The 17226-nt window shown below is 41.9% G+C and overlaps 1 protein-coding gene across 2 annotated transcripts in view; it reads left to right on the top strand.

The window, feature by feature from the left end:
• Nucleotides 1-5546: 5546 nt before the first annotated feature.
• Nucleotides 5547-17226, top strand: part of wu:fa25f02 (mucin-2) — a 17676-nt gene continuing 5996 nt past the window's right edge. For both annotated transcript variants that reach the window (XM_063196974.1, XM_063196973.1), the window contains exons 1-2: nt 5547-5636; nt 14780-15065. In XM_063196974.1, the coding sequence (XP_063053044.1) occupies nt 14897-15065 (169 nt within the window). In that variant the 5' untranslated portion in view covers nt 5547-5636; nt 14780-14896. The remainder of the gene's footprint in view (nt 5637-14779; nt 15066-17226) is intronic.

Raw genomic sequence — 17226 nt, 5'->3', positions numbered from 1 at the left:
CCACATTTTATACAGTGAAGAGGTGCGTCTTTAAGCTTGGATTCAAAATCGGAAAGTGTAGAACATTGATGAATTGACAGCGGGGGTGCATTCGATTAGCCTGGGAACTCCCATACTGCCTTTAGTTCTACACAGTCCTTTCGATGTGAAAGACAGGCTGGGGAGAATGACATAACGGACAAGATCATGGGATCTGTGTCATAATGGCCAAGCATTCCGACCTTAACAGTTTCTCTGCCCAATCAGAGAGCAGGGCAGTGTGTCATAATAGCCAAGTATTCCGGCCCCATACGGAATTTACATAGGCAACTCCTCAGACCTAATCTCACTTGTGATTAGGTCTGGTGTTAACCAGGCAAGCATTCCATAGCTTGGGGCCAACAACACTGAATGCCTTGTCGCCCAGGTGTGTGGAGGGGAGGGGGTGGTAAGGAAGAGTGTGTCAGTGGAGCGTAGTGTGCGAGCGGGACTGTATGTATATAAACTTTATTACAGGCTCAGGGCCCACATTGGACACATTACAATACACTCATCAACAATACAATAATACATTTTAAAAAAAAAATTACACATACAATAAAAGGAAGCTAGTGAAGGCATTCATGCCAGTGTTCCCAGATAGTAGACATATATCTTACAGAGCTACGACTTGGATCAACCAATTGAGTGATGAGCTCATTTTTTGCACAATCAAGCCTACTCATGAACTTGAAGGTAAGATTTCTTAACAGTGCCATAAAAGTAGTTAGACCAAATTTGCAGAATAACCCACTTGCTCTAGTACTCCTTGGTTTCTTTAGGAGGATCCTAAGACAATCATTGTAAGCTACCTTCAGTTTCAGTAGACTCTCCTTCTTGTATCTGATCCAGAGAGGAGCTGTATAAAGAGGGGAGCAGTAAGTTCTAAACAGGTTGACTTTGACATCAGTAGTGCAATGATGGAATTTTCTAACCAGCATATTGGCTTGGACATATAGCACTCTCCTCTGTCTGCTCATGTCAGCATCATCCTCTAGAGTATCAGTTAGGATGTGCCCCAGGTATTTTGTGGCATTAGCTACCCCCAGCTCTTCTCCAGATAGATAAAAGGGAGGGAACTTAATTTTCAGGTCATCCTTTGTTCTACAGACCATTATCACACTCTTCTTAGCATTATATTTAATATCAAAAGACACCCCATAGTCTGAACAGATATTTAGGAGCTCCTGGAACCCACTACTACTTGGGGATAGAATGGTAAGGTCATCAGCATATAAGAAGTGATTAATCATCATATCACCAACCATACAACCTGTTTGGCATGCCCCCAGCTGTCTTGACAGGTCGTCCATATAGGCATTAAATAAGGCTGGAGATAAAATCCCCCCCTGCCTTACCCCGTTGCTGACATTAAAAGGTGTAGACAGGATGTTACCCCATTTCACCCGTACACTTTGGTGAGGAGACTTATGGTGAGGAGACTTGTGATGTAGGTGGGTGCAAGGTTGTGCTGGGCCTTTTAGACAAGGAGAATCTTTAACTGGATTCGTGATTGAATAGGAAGTCCAGTGAAGGTGTATGAGGCATTGTTTGTTCTTGACTCCTAGCCCATGCTGTTTACAGATGCAGTCCTGTGTTTCTTTCTAAGTATTATTTGTGGCTTTTTGGGGCTTTTTAGTACTACACGACAGTGTGATAGGAGACAGGAAATGAGCAGGAGTGTACGGGTGTAGGGTTTGGAAAATGACCCAGGCCGGACGCGAACCTGCGTCACCATAGGTGTGTAAGCAATTTCTGTCCTATATTACATGTAATTACATCTTAGGCTGTTTGTGTATTGCAGGTAGATCTGGGTGTCATCCAGGGGTGGAACTTAAACATTTTCCCCACCAGTCACTGTGGCAGGTAGATTCTAAAATCTACCAGTCACTCACAATTTTTTACCAGTCAACATTTTTACCAGCTCCAGACATTGTAATGCCAAGTAAGATCATTTTCTAATCAATGCTTTTGTTTCAGAGGTTATCAATTCAATTACTGTGATGGCAATAACACTTTTCATTACCAGTTTGCTTAAACCTTTGATGTTGGATGCTGAGTATAATTGTCGCCTGTGGAAAATGTTCACCTGTCAAGGTGACTGGTGGGTTGACATATTTCACCTGCCAAAGGACAAATTCACCAGTCATTGGCAGGTGGACGGGTGCTTATTTCCATCCCTGGTGTCATCACAGACAAACAGATCGCAGCAGAAAGGCAACACATGTTAAAGGTGATTTTAAGAATTTGACGGACATTCTAAAGCTAGTTGAGATGAAATCCAAATTAGCCAAATAACAGAGACTGCAGCAAACATGAAATAAGCGCTGAGGGGGACTCTAAAATATTGCAGACAACTTAGAAAAAGGCCTTAATAAATTAGTCCCTTTTCGACTAGCCCTGTTAGAACGGGGCTGCGCGCTGCTGGGGCGTGGTTTCGTTTTCTTTTTGCATTTACTCCACCCATCATCAGCTCAAACAGGGCTCAAACAGGGGCGATTATAGAATCGCGAAAGACGTGGTTCGAGGCGTGCGGAGCTGAGTTCCACTAGGCTAAATGTTGCCTGTGTTAGGATTTACCGGCATGTGAAAACACCTATCCCCACCCACGCACTTTAAAAATCAACTTTTCTGTCGGCAGTTTTTACAGTAGACAGAGAAAATTTGCTCAAGCAATTATCATGTTCTTTAAAGTAGCCTAAGTCCAGTCCTTGGCCAAGGAGTTATATTATTAGCTTATTAGGCTATTATTTTAAAATCACGCTATTTCCAAAGCTCCATGCCTCCTCCTTGTGAGAAGTCGTTTTTTTTACCACCATGCAAAATAGGGCACACTAAAGTAGCCCTTTTCATTGCACATATCTTCATATAGCCTACGAACCTGCAGAGGGATGGCGAATTTGCTGTTATCAAATTAAATGTAAAAATGAAAATTTCGAATGAAAAAGACAACTGGTTTATTCGAGGGAACAAAGATTTCCTCTCTATCCGGCTGGAGAACAACGCCATTGTTTACTTGAAGTGGCGACCGCTTAAAGTTAAATAACTTTGGATTTAAAGAACATAAACACGTTCCGTGAAAACCTGTAAAAAGCTAAGAATCTCAGCTTTCGAACAAGCCCTAACACATGTCTGGGTCTAAGAGAAGGAGATCGCTGGTTATAGTTAGTCCTATTGTTTAGATTAGGGCTTAGATTCACAATGGCGTGAAAACACGGTGTTGTCGCGGCTAGTTGCAGCAGCTGATCATACCGGCCCAGTTCTAGTCCCCGTTGTATGGAAATGCGTGCGAGACAGCACCATCGACCCCCCCGTCAAGTTTCATGAATATTTATAAAGCCCGCACCAGAACGCGGAACCCAATGGAAAAGAGGAGAGGTATAGTGAAGTTGTCCTTTAACACTGTGCAGGAAATGGTCAAAGAAGGTATTGCAACTATGCTGCTCATTGAAAGTGGGTTGCCTATTGCCAAATTTGATCTTTTCATGAAAGTTTACCAAGCAATAAACTAATATTTTCTAGTATGGCCCAAGTGCAGTCATTTTTGCAGCTAAAAATGTCTATTTCTGGAAATTCAAAATGGCGGACCATGGAGAAGATCCCCCTTTTAATGTATGAAAAGTGCAATTTTACCAGTCATAACGAATACTTAGAATTTGATGGTGGTGGTAAGTATTCATGAAAAAGGTACCATTAGTGAATGGGTAGCATGAATTCTGGAAATAAACACCTAAAAATCTCACACAGGGTACCTTTAAAGGTGCACTGTGTAGGATGGTGGCCAGAGTATGTATTGCAACTATGCTGCTCATTGAAACTGTGCTGCTTATTGCCAAATTGAATCTTTTCATGAATGCTTACGAAATATTAAACTAATATTTACTAGTAAGACCCAAGTGTAGTATGTTTAACTGGTAACAATGCCTATTTCTGGACAATGAAAATGGCTGACCATGGAAAAGATCCCCCTTTTCATGTATGAAAAGTGTGGTTTTTCCAGTCATAAGGAATACTTGGAATTTGATGGTGGTAGTAAGTATTCGTGGACAAGATAACATTTCTGAATGGGCAGCGTGCATTCTGTAAATTAATTGCCAGAAACTATTAACTAAACTGAAATATTACATAGTGCATCTTTAACTCAAGTGTTGCCTGGGTTAAGAAAATGATTTAGCATGCTCCTTGTGGTTGAGATGTTTGAAATAGAACATGCAATAATTGACTGAGCTAATATGGTATTATTCTTTTTTTGTGGTCTTTTTGACTTTATTTATGACAGGACAGTGAAGGTGGCGACAGGAAGTGAGCGGAGAGAGAGAGACGGGGAAGGGCCGGTAAATGACCCGGGCCGGGAATCGAATCCGGGTCAGCCGCAATGTAGACGAGTGCCCTACCGTTTGGCCACGGTAGGGCCAATATGGTATTGTTCTCATATTAGGGTGTAACCATCTATGAACTTTGACAGTCCAGATTTTGTGCCATCCATTTTCCCAACATAGCATTACAGTCCCTACTGCAAACGATTCCTGGAAACAGGGAGGCTGAACATGGGTAAGTGGGCAGTCATGGGTAAGTGGTTAGGGCGTCAGACTTTTAGCCCAAAGGTTGCCGGTTCGACCCTACCAATACCGCAGGTTGTTGGGGGCAGTGCTCTACCCCATCCTACTCCATGACTGAGGTACCCTGAGCATGGTACCGTCCCACTGCACTGTCCCTTGGGGCGCTATTGAGGGCTGCCCCCTTGCACGGGTGAGGCATAAATGCAATTTTCTTGTGTGCAGTGTGCACTTGTGTGCTGTGGAATGCTGTGTCACAGTGGGTGCATTCCAATATGCGGCCTCCAGTCTTCCACTTGTGGTTGTGGCCTTGCGTTTTGCTGACGCCCCGCCTCCGTGGAGAAAACCATAGAGTTTTCCCCGCTGTCAGCCTAGCCACAACAATTTTTGGGGGACTGTTCTTCATTCATCATCCTAATTGCAAATGAGGAAATGACATTAGAATTGTGCTTTTGTAAGATATTGAATAACATTTCTGTCGTCAGTGACGTCATCATGAGGTCACAAGTAGGTAAGTGAGCAAGGGAGGACGGAAGTCCGCATATTGGAATCCACCCAATGACAATGGGAGTTGGAGTTTCCCAGTTGGGCTTTCATTTCTTTCACTTTCAACACCTATGGTACATACAATACCTTTAATAGCCTACCTCTACTTTCTGAGGAAGATGAGTTGGTCTGTTGGCCTACTAGACTTTTTCTGAAATCACTGGTTGCAGCCTGCCAGTTATCAATTATTATACATTTGATACATATTTACAGCAACAAGACAGGGGCACTGTGACCACAGCACGTGTTTGCTTCTTAAACTGGCAGTTATCTGTTGACTTCACAACTACCACTTGTGAGTGTGCATAATTTGAACCTTGAAGTCAGAATGATGACAAATAGGTAGGCCCAGAGCCGGCTCTGGGTAGGCCTACAGCAAATGTTTTTTTCTCTCCGGAACAGCAGGCGGCGACTTGCAGTCTATATCAAACCTGTGTCAACCAATAGGCTAGAAGAAGAACACCGGTAGGAGTCAAACAGCGTCAACTCACGCCCATGTCGTTCTCTAACTTCAAGGTAAGTTTTGTTAATAAATGCGATAGCAGTTATGCATACATGTTCTGTTACATGAAGTAAGGACCGGGTCGTTTGTGCTGTTCCACACAGAGTAATTTCTTGACAAGCTAGCAGCTAGCTTATACAAACTCTTATCACATGCTACGTAAATAGCTAACAGGCTGCCTGGCTAACTTGGCATATTCTTTCCGCAGTCTTCCTCTTCTTTTGATAACTATTTAATGTCTCGTGTCAATCATTTCACGTTTAGTAGCAGTGCTGGTGAAACTACGCTGTACATGTGTATCGTTTCATATTGAGACTCGACAGACTTCAATGATCAGTCGACCACTCGCTAGCAGTTTCGCTAACTGGCTGTTAACGTGAAATCTAACGGGATAGGGGCCGGTGTTGCTGACAGCTGCAGTTGTGGGACAGGTAGAGCGTAGGATGATATTCCCAAGTTAGTTTAGGCTACACACCAACAAGCTGTTTTCCATGGCAGCATTTCATCCGTGCAACGAACCCATATGCCCCTGGCCGCCTGGCCATCGATCAAATCTGTCTGTGGTTTGTGTACATAGCAGGCCACCGGAGCTGTTTCCTGGTGTAGAGCAAGAGTTCTTTCCCACACTTGTTTGGCTTTAGGGAGGTCTAGTTTAACGCATGAACGACATGTGACTATTGTAATGTGCATAAGCTACTGATTGTGGGCCTCCTTGGTAGTGTTTGGTTTCAAGCAAGTTGGCAATTATCAGATTATTTGTTCAGGACTAGCAACCACCAGTAAAAGATGATTAGAGGTAGATTTGAAAGGGTGATTTGGGTAGGCACTGTAAAACGTCTCTGGCATGTTGTAAAGGCGAGTTCAAATGTTTTTGGGTAGGGCAATTGAATTATGGTGCAATAGAAATTGCTGATGTAACTGTGGTGCCGTTTATGTCATGGGGAAGTAAATGTAATTGTACTACTTTCCCTCTGTATCTCAGTTGCAGATAAAACTAAATTAGCTTGTAGAGGAAGATGATTTGGATAATGATTAATCAAAACCTTGATATATTTATATTGTACCAGATGGTGGAGCAAGTAGGCTAGATGTGGCAGACACGGGTTACATGTTAAATGACACGAGAAGGAACTCAACTGGTTAATGATCAACTGGTGCTTGTTGGCCATGTTGTGATCGTTTCCCTGCTGTCCAGTATGTTTGCATGCTTGAACAATTACATATGTAGAATGAGTAAATGCAATTCAATGTTCTACCACTGCAGTTGTACTCAATTATTATTTTGAGTTATAGCCAAAAGCATGCAGTACATTGTACTGCACAACCAGTGAGCAATTCGGCAGAATGTATTAAGTTGTAAACTCTAAACATATTTCGAAGCAAGAGTTCTAAATGTCAAATGTAAATGTTTGCCAGAGCAGAATGTCTGCAGTGCTTGCATAACGAATACTAGAAAGTTGTGCCTCCCCCATCAACAAAGCCATATTATGATTGTGTTTTCCTGTGTGGCTCTGTGTTAATTTGGTATTCGTCAAGTGCTTTATAGTGTAAATTTATATGGTGGTAAGTAAGAAGCAATCAGGATGCTGAACACTTAACCTGCCCTCCCAATGCACATTCTACTTCCACTAGCCCAAAACACACACACACACACACACACACACACACACACACACACACACACACACACACACACACACACACACACACACACACACACACACACACACACACACACACACGACATGTTGTCAAGACATGTCAAGTTTATTGCCACTATATGCAATTTTCAAAGACACCACTAGGTGGGGCAACAGGACATGAGGAGACTGAGATACAATCACAAGGGATGCGCTCTGTAGTGACTGCCTGTACTGGTCTTTTTTTGTAAATTGACAGACCCGACCGACACCGATTTCAATCATACTTGCTGTGCCTGTTTAGCAGCAAGGTAGCACCCCAGAACTGCATTTGTGTGAATCTGACACCAATATTAAGGGAGAAACAGACTAGCAAAGGTTTACATATTAGGGTAGGACACTATACATTCAGCATTGATTATATCAGTCAGTGTAAGTCACAAAAGTATGTCTGAGGTGTTGTTTGAAAGCTCTTTTCTGGTTCTACAAATTACTCACTTAGCATGGAATACAACAACCTTCAAAATATGAATTATGATGCATTGAAAAATTAAAAATGTAATATCAAAAAAACGTATATTTTAAAATGGCCGGTTTCTTGTCTAAACATAGCCTGTAAGGTCATAAACAACACCTGAAAATGGGGTGTTTGTATCTTTAATTTCATTGAAATTAGTTGTAATAAAGTAGTAATAGAGTAGTGACAGAACTGGACTGGCCATCTGGCATAACGGACATTTTCCCGGTGGGCCCTGCACCCTCGTCAGTCCCAATTCCAGGTACTCAAACACTACACAGCTTCTGCCCATTTGTCAATGGACACAGTGGAAGCTAGACCATTTTCAGTATTCAGAGAAGGCAGGGCTCAGTAAAGATTTGTTTTAATGTTCAAGCATCAAAGGGTATGTTGTAGCTATAGATGATGTCAACTAGTGGCAGGCATGTGTTGAGGAATGTATGCCGAGCACTGGAGAGGTGAAACTGAACTTCCTGCATCCTCATGGACCATTTCCATCCTTCACATATTCCGATAGACATGCTGTCATGTGATATTACTATGGTATTACCATATTATTACAAGGTGATCTGTATGATGCCATATTTTTGAGTCCCATTATCATTGGAATGAATAAAGAACCAAACACCAGCATTTCAGGTGTTGTTCATGACATTGCAGGCTACGTTTAGACAAGGAACTGGTCATTTTAATTTTTATTTATTTTTTTTATTGGTATTTTTCACAGACAGCAGTAAATATTACACATTTTCATTATTGCAACAAAGTACAATATCAAAGTACAATCAATTCAGCTATCTGTTTTTTCCCTTTTTTAAACACTCTGAACACTAACCACACAACAAATACCACAAAACAAGGACAGTAAACAAGGAACAAAACACACACATAGAGAAAAAACAAAAAGCAAAAAACAAAAACAAAGTGCCTACATATATAAATAACAATTTACATTGACCTCTGCCCACACAGAGTACTGTAGTTATACAGGTACAGCTAAATAGCCTTATTTTCTAAATAGTTCAAATATGGCCCCCAAATCCGGTTAAACACTTCTTCTTTCCCCTTGACATTGAAGGTAACCCGCTCATACAAGGCAATCTTCGACATTAGTTCAGTCCATTCCTTAAATGAGCAAGGTGAAGATGACTTCCAGTGTCTCAAAATAATGCGACATCCTGATACAGTCGCCAGACGCACCCATAACTTGCATCTTTTTGTTGTTTGAATGTTTTCTGGCAACAAACCAAATAGACATAGATCTGGTGATGCAGAAAGATCACACTGAAAAATAGAACTTAAAAACTTCACAATCCCATCCCATAGTGCACAATTTTTTTCACATTCATACAACATGTGAATCAGCGTCCCAGTTTCTTTCTGACATTTCCAACATATATCACTGTCCATTAATTTCAGTTTGGCTAGTTTACTGGGGGTCCAGTACCTTCTGTGGAGCACTTTATATTGAATGAGCTGAGACTGTGTGTCTTGTGAACAGGTGTACCAAGATCCAACCAACCATTTCCATGTGTCTTCCGAAATTGGCGTGCCCAAGTCCTTTTCCCAACACAACCTCAGCCCCTCTAATTTGGGGGCTTGCGCTTCTCTAATAAGCCGGTAGAAGGTAGAGGCTTTTTTAAACCCAGGTTTCATAAAAACCTCCTGAAAGCCAGATGGAGGGTCTGGGACAGATTTCAGCTTAGCTTTGATACAATGAGACAGCTGTAAATATTTCCAGTATTCTTTTTTATCTAGGTTAAATTCTTGTGTAATATCACTAAATGATTTAATCCCACTATCACCAAACACATCCCCCATTAGATTAATACCGCATTTGGACCATGTATTCCACATAAATGTTTTTTTACCAATTAACAATTTCTTGTTAAACCAGATGGAAGCTTTGGTTGAAAGAAAAGGACAAATATTAATGAGTTTGTAAGACCTTGCCCATGTCTCCTGTACAAAAGCCAAGACTGGATCATCATGGGGAGTTCTTCTACCACTCTGGGTCAAAAAGGCCTCTAATGTACTTGGGGCCACAAGCCCTTCTTCCATTTTCACCCATGAAGGTCTCTCATTTGGGAAAGTGTAAAGTTTGTACCTTTTCGCTAACTGGGAAAGAGAGAAGGCATAGTGGTACCATTCCACCTTGGACAAGGCTAACCCACCCTTATCTTTGGCAGCATATAGCTTAGATCTATTAAAGGCTGGCTTTTTACCTGCCCACACAAAATGCTCCACAATTTTATTATACCGTTTAAGCAGGCATTGTGGAAAGGTCAGAGGTAACATATACATAATATACTGAATCTTTGGGGAAATAATCATCTTAACTAAGTTAATTCTACCTAATATAGAAAGGTTCATTTTTGCCCAATTCTGTAGAAGAGATCTAATATCTTGTATAATTGGATCAATATTTATATGCATAATTTTATCCAAACCAGGGGTCAGTTTAATGCCAAGATATGTCATACCCATGGGCATCCAATTAAACTGCCATGAGCTCCTAATGGCAGGGGGGCATATTTTAGAAATAGGCATAGCTTCTGACTTTGACCAGTTAATGGTATAACCAGATATTTCAGAAAATGAATCAATAATTGAACACATAGACGGTACTGCCACAGCAGGATTACTTGAAATCAAAAGAATGTCGTCAGCATACAAAAAAAGTTTGTGTTGTTCTTGCCCCATATGTACTCCCTCTATATCTTTGCATTCACGTAATGCAATAGCAAGGGGCTCAAGAAATAAGGCAAAAATTAGTGGTGATAATGGTGAGCCCTGTCTAGTACCACGACTAAGATCAAAGGGTGGTGACATTATCCCATTCGTAAAAACAGTAGCCATAGGGTCAGTATACACTAACTTCAACCACTGCATAAACGACTGACCAAAACCAAATTTTCTTAGTGTGTAGAACAGATAGGTGTACTCTACTTTGTCGTACGCCTTCTCGGCGTCCAATGAGAAGGCCACAACAGGATCTGGGTTATTTCTGCTCTTCCAAAATATATGCAATATCCTTCGTAGATTGTCAGCTGAACATCTATGCTTCAAAACCCACCTGATCCCCATGCACTAAGCTAGGAAGTACTTTCTCAAGCCTAATGGCTAGAACCTTGGATATAATTTTTTCATCCACATTTATCAAAGAAATTGGGCGGTAATTACCACAGCATTGAGGGTCTTTCCCTTTTTTATGTAATAATGTAATGACTGCTGACCTCATGCTAGGTGGCAATCTACCCCTCTCTAAAGCATCTGTATACACTGTCAAAAGCCTAGGTGCCAGTTCTTCCATAAAGACTCTATAGAAATCTGATGGAAATCCATCATTTCCAGGCGACTTGCCCAGCCTCAGACTCTTGATAGCCTTATGTATTTCTATTACAGTAAGCTCTTCTTCTAACCCTGTTTTTTGCTCTCTTGTTAAAGTAGGTGTTTTAATTGAGGAAAAGAATTCTGATACTCTTGAATCCTCTACAGGTCCATTAGAGGTATATAATTTTTTATAAAACTTAGTAAACTCCTCATTAATTTTCATTTTGTCAGTGGTCAGTGTCTTATCATCTTTGAAAATGGAGGGAATTAAGTTATTAGATTGTATTTGACGTACTCTATGCGCTAGTAGTTTGCCAGTTTTTTCACCCTGTTCAAAGTATTTCTGATTCAGACAAAACATAGCGCGTTCAACTTTCTTCTGTAATATGCTATTTAGATCAAACTTCAATTTAATCAATTTATTCCACGCTTCCTCATCTGGGTGTGACATGTGTTGTTTTTCAAGAACCTTAATATCCTGTTCTAATTTCAACATTTCCTCTCTCTGTGCTTTTTTCATCAAGGAACTATATTGAATAATGCAACCCCTTATATAGGCTTTGAAAGCGTCCCAGGTAAGGCCCACATCTTCAATAGATCCATCATTACACTCCCAAAATTCTCTCATTTTCATCCTTACATATTCACAAAAGCTCTTATTCTGTAAAAGTGAACTATTAAGACGCCACCTACGTGAAGATGAAACTTTTTCCTTGCTAGACAAGAGGAGCTCAACTGGGGCATGATCAGTTACCACAATATTCCCAATAGAAGACCCAATAGTCTGACCCACCAATGATCGGGATATGAGGAAATAGTCTATCCTAGAATATGTGGAATGTGGATGCGAGAAGAATGTATAGTCACGTTCTTGTGGATGAAGTACTCTCCATATATCCACTAATGCCAGTTCATCTGACACCACATCCAAAGCAGTACATACAGGATCATGTATTTGCTTGGGCTTTGAGGATTTATCTAACCATAAATCTCTGACCTGGTTAAAATCACCTCCACAGATAATTTCTGAATTCCCAATGTTGCGTATTAAACTGCAAATTTCGTGGAAAAATTCAGGTTGAGAGGAATTAGGGGCATAAATATTTACCATAGTCATCCTCTGTCCCTCAAGCGCCACATCTAATATTACCCATCTACCCTCCTCATCCGCAATATGTTTGAACACCTGGATATCAAGGTTTTTTCTGATCAGAATAATCACGCCTCTTTTCCTACTATTGAATGTACTAAAGTACACCTGGCCCACCCAGTCTCTTTTAAGTTTTAAAGATTCATCCTCATCCAGGTGAGTTTCCTGAAGCAAAGCAATGTCCGTCTTCTTCTGTTTTAAATAAGTCAGGATTTTCTTCCTTTTCACAACATTATGACACCCCGCTATATTCCATGACACTATTTTACACACTGTCATGGAGGTTCATAACCCACATTATAGTACACACCATTCTGTTCAACCCTTATTACCACAGTACAGTATTTTAGAAAAGTCCCAGAGGTCAGTATGCATTCAACACAACAAAAAAGTAGGCACAAACATAAAAAACACAAAAACAAAAATGACCAAAACCGCTGGGTAGAACTAAACCCAACATAACAAAGGTTCAGCAGGCCCGTAGCACTCGTTGGTCCCGTTTGGCCACCCTGCTCGCTCGTTCCTCCCTCTCCCCTCTCAATCCATGACATATCCGTGTCAAAAAAAATGTATCACAACCCACTCGTCAAAATTATTCTAACGTCTTCGGCTATTAGCCTAGCTTAAGTAACCATCCTGAAAATAAATTCCCTGCTGTATGTCGTTTTCAAGCCAATAGGCAATACTTTTCTCCATTAAAAAATAAAATAATAATAAGCAGTAAGCTGCAGCAGGGAAAATATGCGACTCAATTATTACCTGTCATTGTTTTACATCACCTATTAGATTAGGTAGGCCTATCAGTCTCTTCAGTATCTGACGGCGCCTGATCACTTTCCTCCTCTATTTCGACTGGCGGCAGTCCATTGATGAATCGTTTTGCTTCTGCTGGACTGGAGAACTGGAGTTGCTTGTTGTTCACGGAGAAAGTCATGACGGCGGGAAACCGCAGCGCATAGAGAATCTTGCGCTGTTTCAGTAAGGTGCGCACCCCATCAAACTTCTTCCTCTTCTCCAAGATCTCTGGCGCGTAATCCTGAAACAGGCGCACTCGCATGTCTCTCCAGACAATCTTCTTCTTTTTTCTAGCTGCAGCCAGAACACATGACTTTCCTTTATCCCTTAAGAAGCGGATGATGATGTGTCGTGGTTGAGCATCTTCCTCGGTGGATTTAGGGCCGACGCGATGTATCCTGTCAATTTCAAAGAGTGCGTCTTCCGCCTCAATTTGCAGCGCCTCAGACAGAAAGGTTTTCACACACCCCTCTAAATCAGAGCTCTCTGTCCCTTCCTTCATGCCAGAAATTCTAACATTTTGGCGTCGGGAAAAGCCCTCGAGGGTCGTCAGCTTTTCTTGCAAGCGGCGGTTCTGTTTCTCCAATTCACTCCTGATTGTGCTCGCCTTGCCCTCCTCATCCTCCAGGCGGGAGATTCTCGTCTCGGCCTCGTCCATCCTACCCCCAAGGGCTGTCACCGTTTCACTCAAACTCTCGATACCACTTTTCACTACAGTCATGTCGTTAGCTAACTGCTCCAGAAGAGATCTTATAGCAGTGAGTTCACCAGCAACATTGTCTTTCGATGGGCTTTTAGATTCAACATGTGGTTCCGCCATCTTCGATGAAGTTTTAGCCGGCAACGTTTGTGTAGGTTTCCCTCGCGACGAAGTTGGCTGGTTCCGTGTAAAATAATGACTTTGATGACTCATTACAATGTAATAACGCTACTTAACTCTGAATATTATAAAATTATCGACGTTATATGCATATAATCGAGGATTTGGGGAATCCCGAGCTCCGCTCTGGTTTAAGCAGCCATCCTGGGCGGTTGTACCACGTGACTCCCCAGGAACTGGTCATTTTAAAATATAAGGGTTTTTTTTATATTCAATTTTTAATTTTTCAATTGATCATAATTCATATTCTGAGGGTTGTTGTATTCCATGCTGTTGTGTAATTTGTAGAGCCAGAAAAGAGCTTTCAAATAACACCACAGACATCTTTTTGTGACTTACACTGACTGATATAATCAATGCTGAATGTATAGTGTCCTACCCTCATATGTAAACCTTTCCTAGTCTGTTTCTCCCTTAATATTGGTGTCAGATTCACACAAATGCAGTTCTGGGGTGCTACCTTGCTACTAAACAGGCACAGCAAGTATGATTGAAATCGGTGTCGGTCGGGTCCCAAAGTGTCTGATTTCACGTGAAATGACTCAGTATGCAACTGTGAACAAAACATATTGGAAACAAGTTGTGTTTATTAGATTATACATTTCAATTCCAGCTCTGAATTAAACTATGACATGCATCACATGGTACAACAAACCTTAATTCACTTGCACTAAAGTCTGTCTGTCTGTCTGTCTGTCTGTCTGTCTGTCTGTCTGTCTGTCTGTCTGTCTGTCTGTCTGTTTGCCTGTTGAAGTCTAACAATCACACAAGCAGTGTCAGGGTAGCCCAGAACGTGAAGGCTCATCGTTCATGCAATACATTTGTCCTTTTGTGTCCTGTAGATGTGCCTCCTGTGATGGTGATGCCAGTGGCTTTCCCTCCCAGACTCTGACTCCGTTGCTACACCCAGCAGCACCCTGCCCTGCCCAGCCCTGCAGTTTGTCTTCCCCAGCCCCAGTATGACCCTCCGCCCTGCCCTCAGCCTCTCTCCAGTCCTGGGGCTGCTCCTCCTCCAGGTCCTGTCCCCTGTTAGTAGCTCCCCCACACCTGGTGTAGCGACCGACCCCACACCCACTATAGTGGCCAGGCTACCAGTCCAAGGGCCAGACAACTGCACCACAGACCTGTGTAAGTGTTCCCCTTTCTGCCTTCTTTGACACATTTATGTCGATAGCATGCTATGGATTCGGAAGGGTACATCCTACAACAATTACAAGTTTTAAAATTCCATGTTATGGACCCCAAATATTCCAGGTGTTTTAACCTTCTCCAATATGCTTTTCACAATGATTCTGTACATTACATTACATTACATAACATAATGCTTAGCTGATGCTTTTTATCCAAAGCGAATTACAGTTAATAACAGGGTGTTGGTTACAGTCCCTGGAGCAATGTGGGGTTAGGTGCCTTGCTCAAGGTCACTTCAGCCAGGGGGGTGGAGAAACCATGGGATTTGAGCTTGCAACCCTCTGATCTCAATACCACCTCTCATATCACGAGGCCACGGCTGCCCGTGTACACACCTTCATCGTGAATGTGTACCTATTTATGAGTCCAAAAAGTCCCCTTGCCTAGTACATACTGATTCAGGCCAGCATGTTCAGGCAGACAGGGAACCATGGTAGTGTCCTTTTCCGCACCTAATTTCCAACCGACTGATTTGTTGTTCACACTAGAAATCTGAGGGTTAGGGAACCGTTTAGTTGGTTTGTGATGTAAACCGAAAAATACTTTCTTTAGTATAGTTTTTCTTCATGCAAACCTTGATTAAGATGCTGAGGCCTGCGGGTTAATCCGGGTAACACAGTCACCTGCGATAATGTACTAAATTCTGTAAAATCGTGACACGTTGACTGAAAAGCACTTGGGTTGTGAATCTAACTGGTACAGGAACAGGTGGTCAAAAAGAGAAAAGCACGCACATCCGTCTCAAAAAGATTGGGTGCAGGGCTAGCAAAATCACATGAAAACTGAAAGTTAAGTCTTCGACACTAAGCTACCCTGTCTCTTATTTTAATGTGACGTTTCGGGCAGCATGCCATTCTGTCTGATTAAAGGCATGCTGCCCGAAACGTCACATTAAAATAAGAGAAACGTGAGCTTTGTGTCGTGGACTTTACTTTCAGTTTTCACAGGAACAGGTGGCACCAGGCCCATTCCGGCTGGCCAGAAAGTAGCATGTGGGAGAAAAACAGTTTTCACATCCTCTGGAGTGCACTGTGTCTTGAATGCGTTAACAAGCACACTTGTGTTTGACTGACAGCAAGTGATGATGGTGCTGGACAATTTTAAAGGAGGCTGTTGGGGGGAAAAAAACGATGTAACTGATGTGTGTTATTGGGCTCGTTTTTGGTGGAGCAGTGATGCTTTTGCTCTGCTGTGCATATGTACACTTCGCCTGTTAGATACATTCTGGTTATGCATCAAACTGGCAAAGTGCGCATGCGCGCTGCATAGCAAAAGCATCACTGACTGCTCCATCAAAAAACAAGCCCATTAACTGGTCTGTGATGTAGGATGTCAAGCTGTCCTTTACACCCTCTTCCAGCAAATATTAAAAAGATCTTCAGGTTCATTTTCACCTCTCATGGACCCTCTCGAAAAATATTTCGGTTTTTTGGGCATGTCAGTGGCCACCTCCAGAGATTAAACTCCCCGAAAAAATCAGAAGTCTGTGAAATATCATTTTTTAGGGGTTGAAAAAGTAAATCCATATGTTTTGTTTTTTTCTCCCCCAAAAAAGAAAAATCATCTTTTTTTCCCTTGAAGGACATGTAATTTCAAAGGGGGCCATGTGTTTTCGATTTGAGATGAAAGGGATGCTTGGGTCTCGCTGTGTTGTTTATGGGCCCTGGCGCTGTACTGAAAGCTTTACCCCTGAGTTTTTGTCATGACGCGTTCTTGTTCTTTTTTTTTCTTTCTTTAATTTAATCACACACACACAATGCCTGTTTTGGAAGAAAAGGGAAAGTAACTCGCCGCACATGTATTTCTTCTACCTGAGCTCCACAGCCCAACCGCCTGTGCGTGTGTAGGAATATGAACCCTGTGGTTATTTTTTTTTCTCCCTCTCCCTCCCTCTCTCTCTCTCTTATGGAGGAGAACTGGGTGGGTGAGCAGCCTTTCTGGCTTACATAACACACACACACACAAACACACACAGTCGTGCAGTTCTGCTCTGTCACTCAAAGACACTATACATACCCGCACAATCCTGTGCGCAAAACGACTGTGCTGGGCTTCTAATGCCATGACTAAAGGGTTATAAGTAACTAAAGAAACGAAA

The sequence above is a fragment of the Engraulis encrasicolus genome, chromosome 4 (genome assembly GCF_034702125.1).
Source record: "Engraulis encrasicolus isolate BLACKSEA-1 chromosome 4, IST_EnEncr_1.0, whole genome shotgun sequence".
Taxonomy (NCBI): Eukaryota; Metazoa; Chordata; class Actinopteri; order Clupeiformes; family Engraulidae; genus Engraulis; species Engraulis encrasicolus.
The sequence above is the reverse complement of the archived record's forward strand: the minus strand, read 5'-3'. Positions and strand labels throughout refer to the sequence as shown.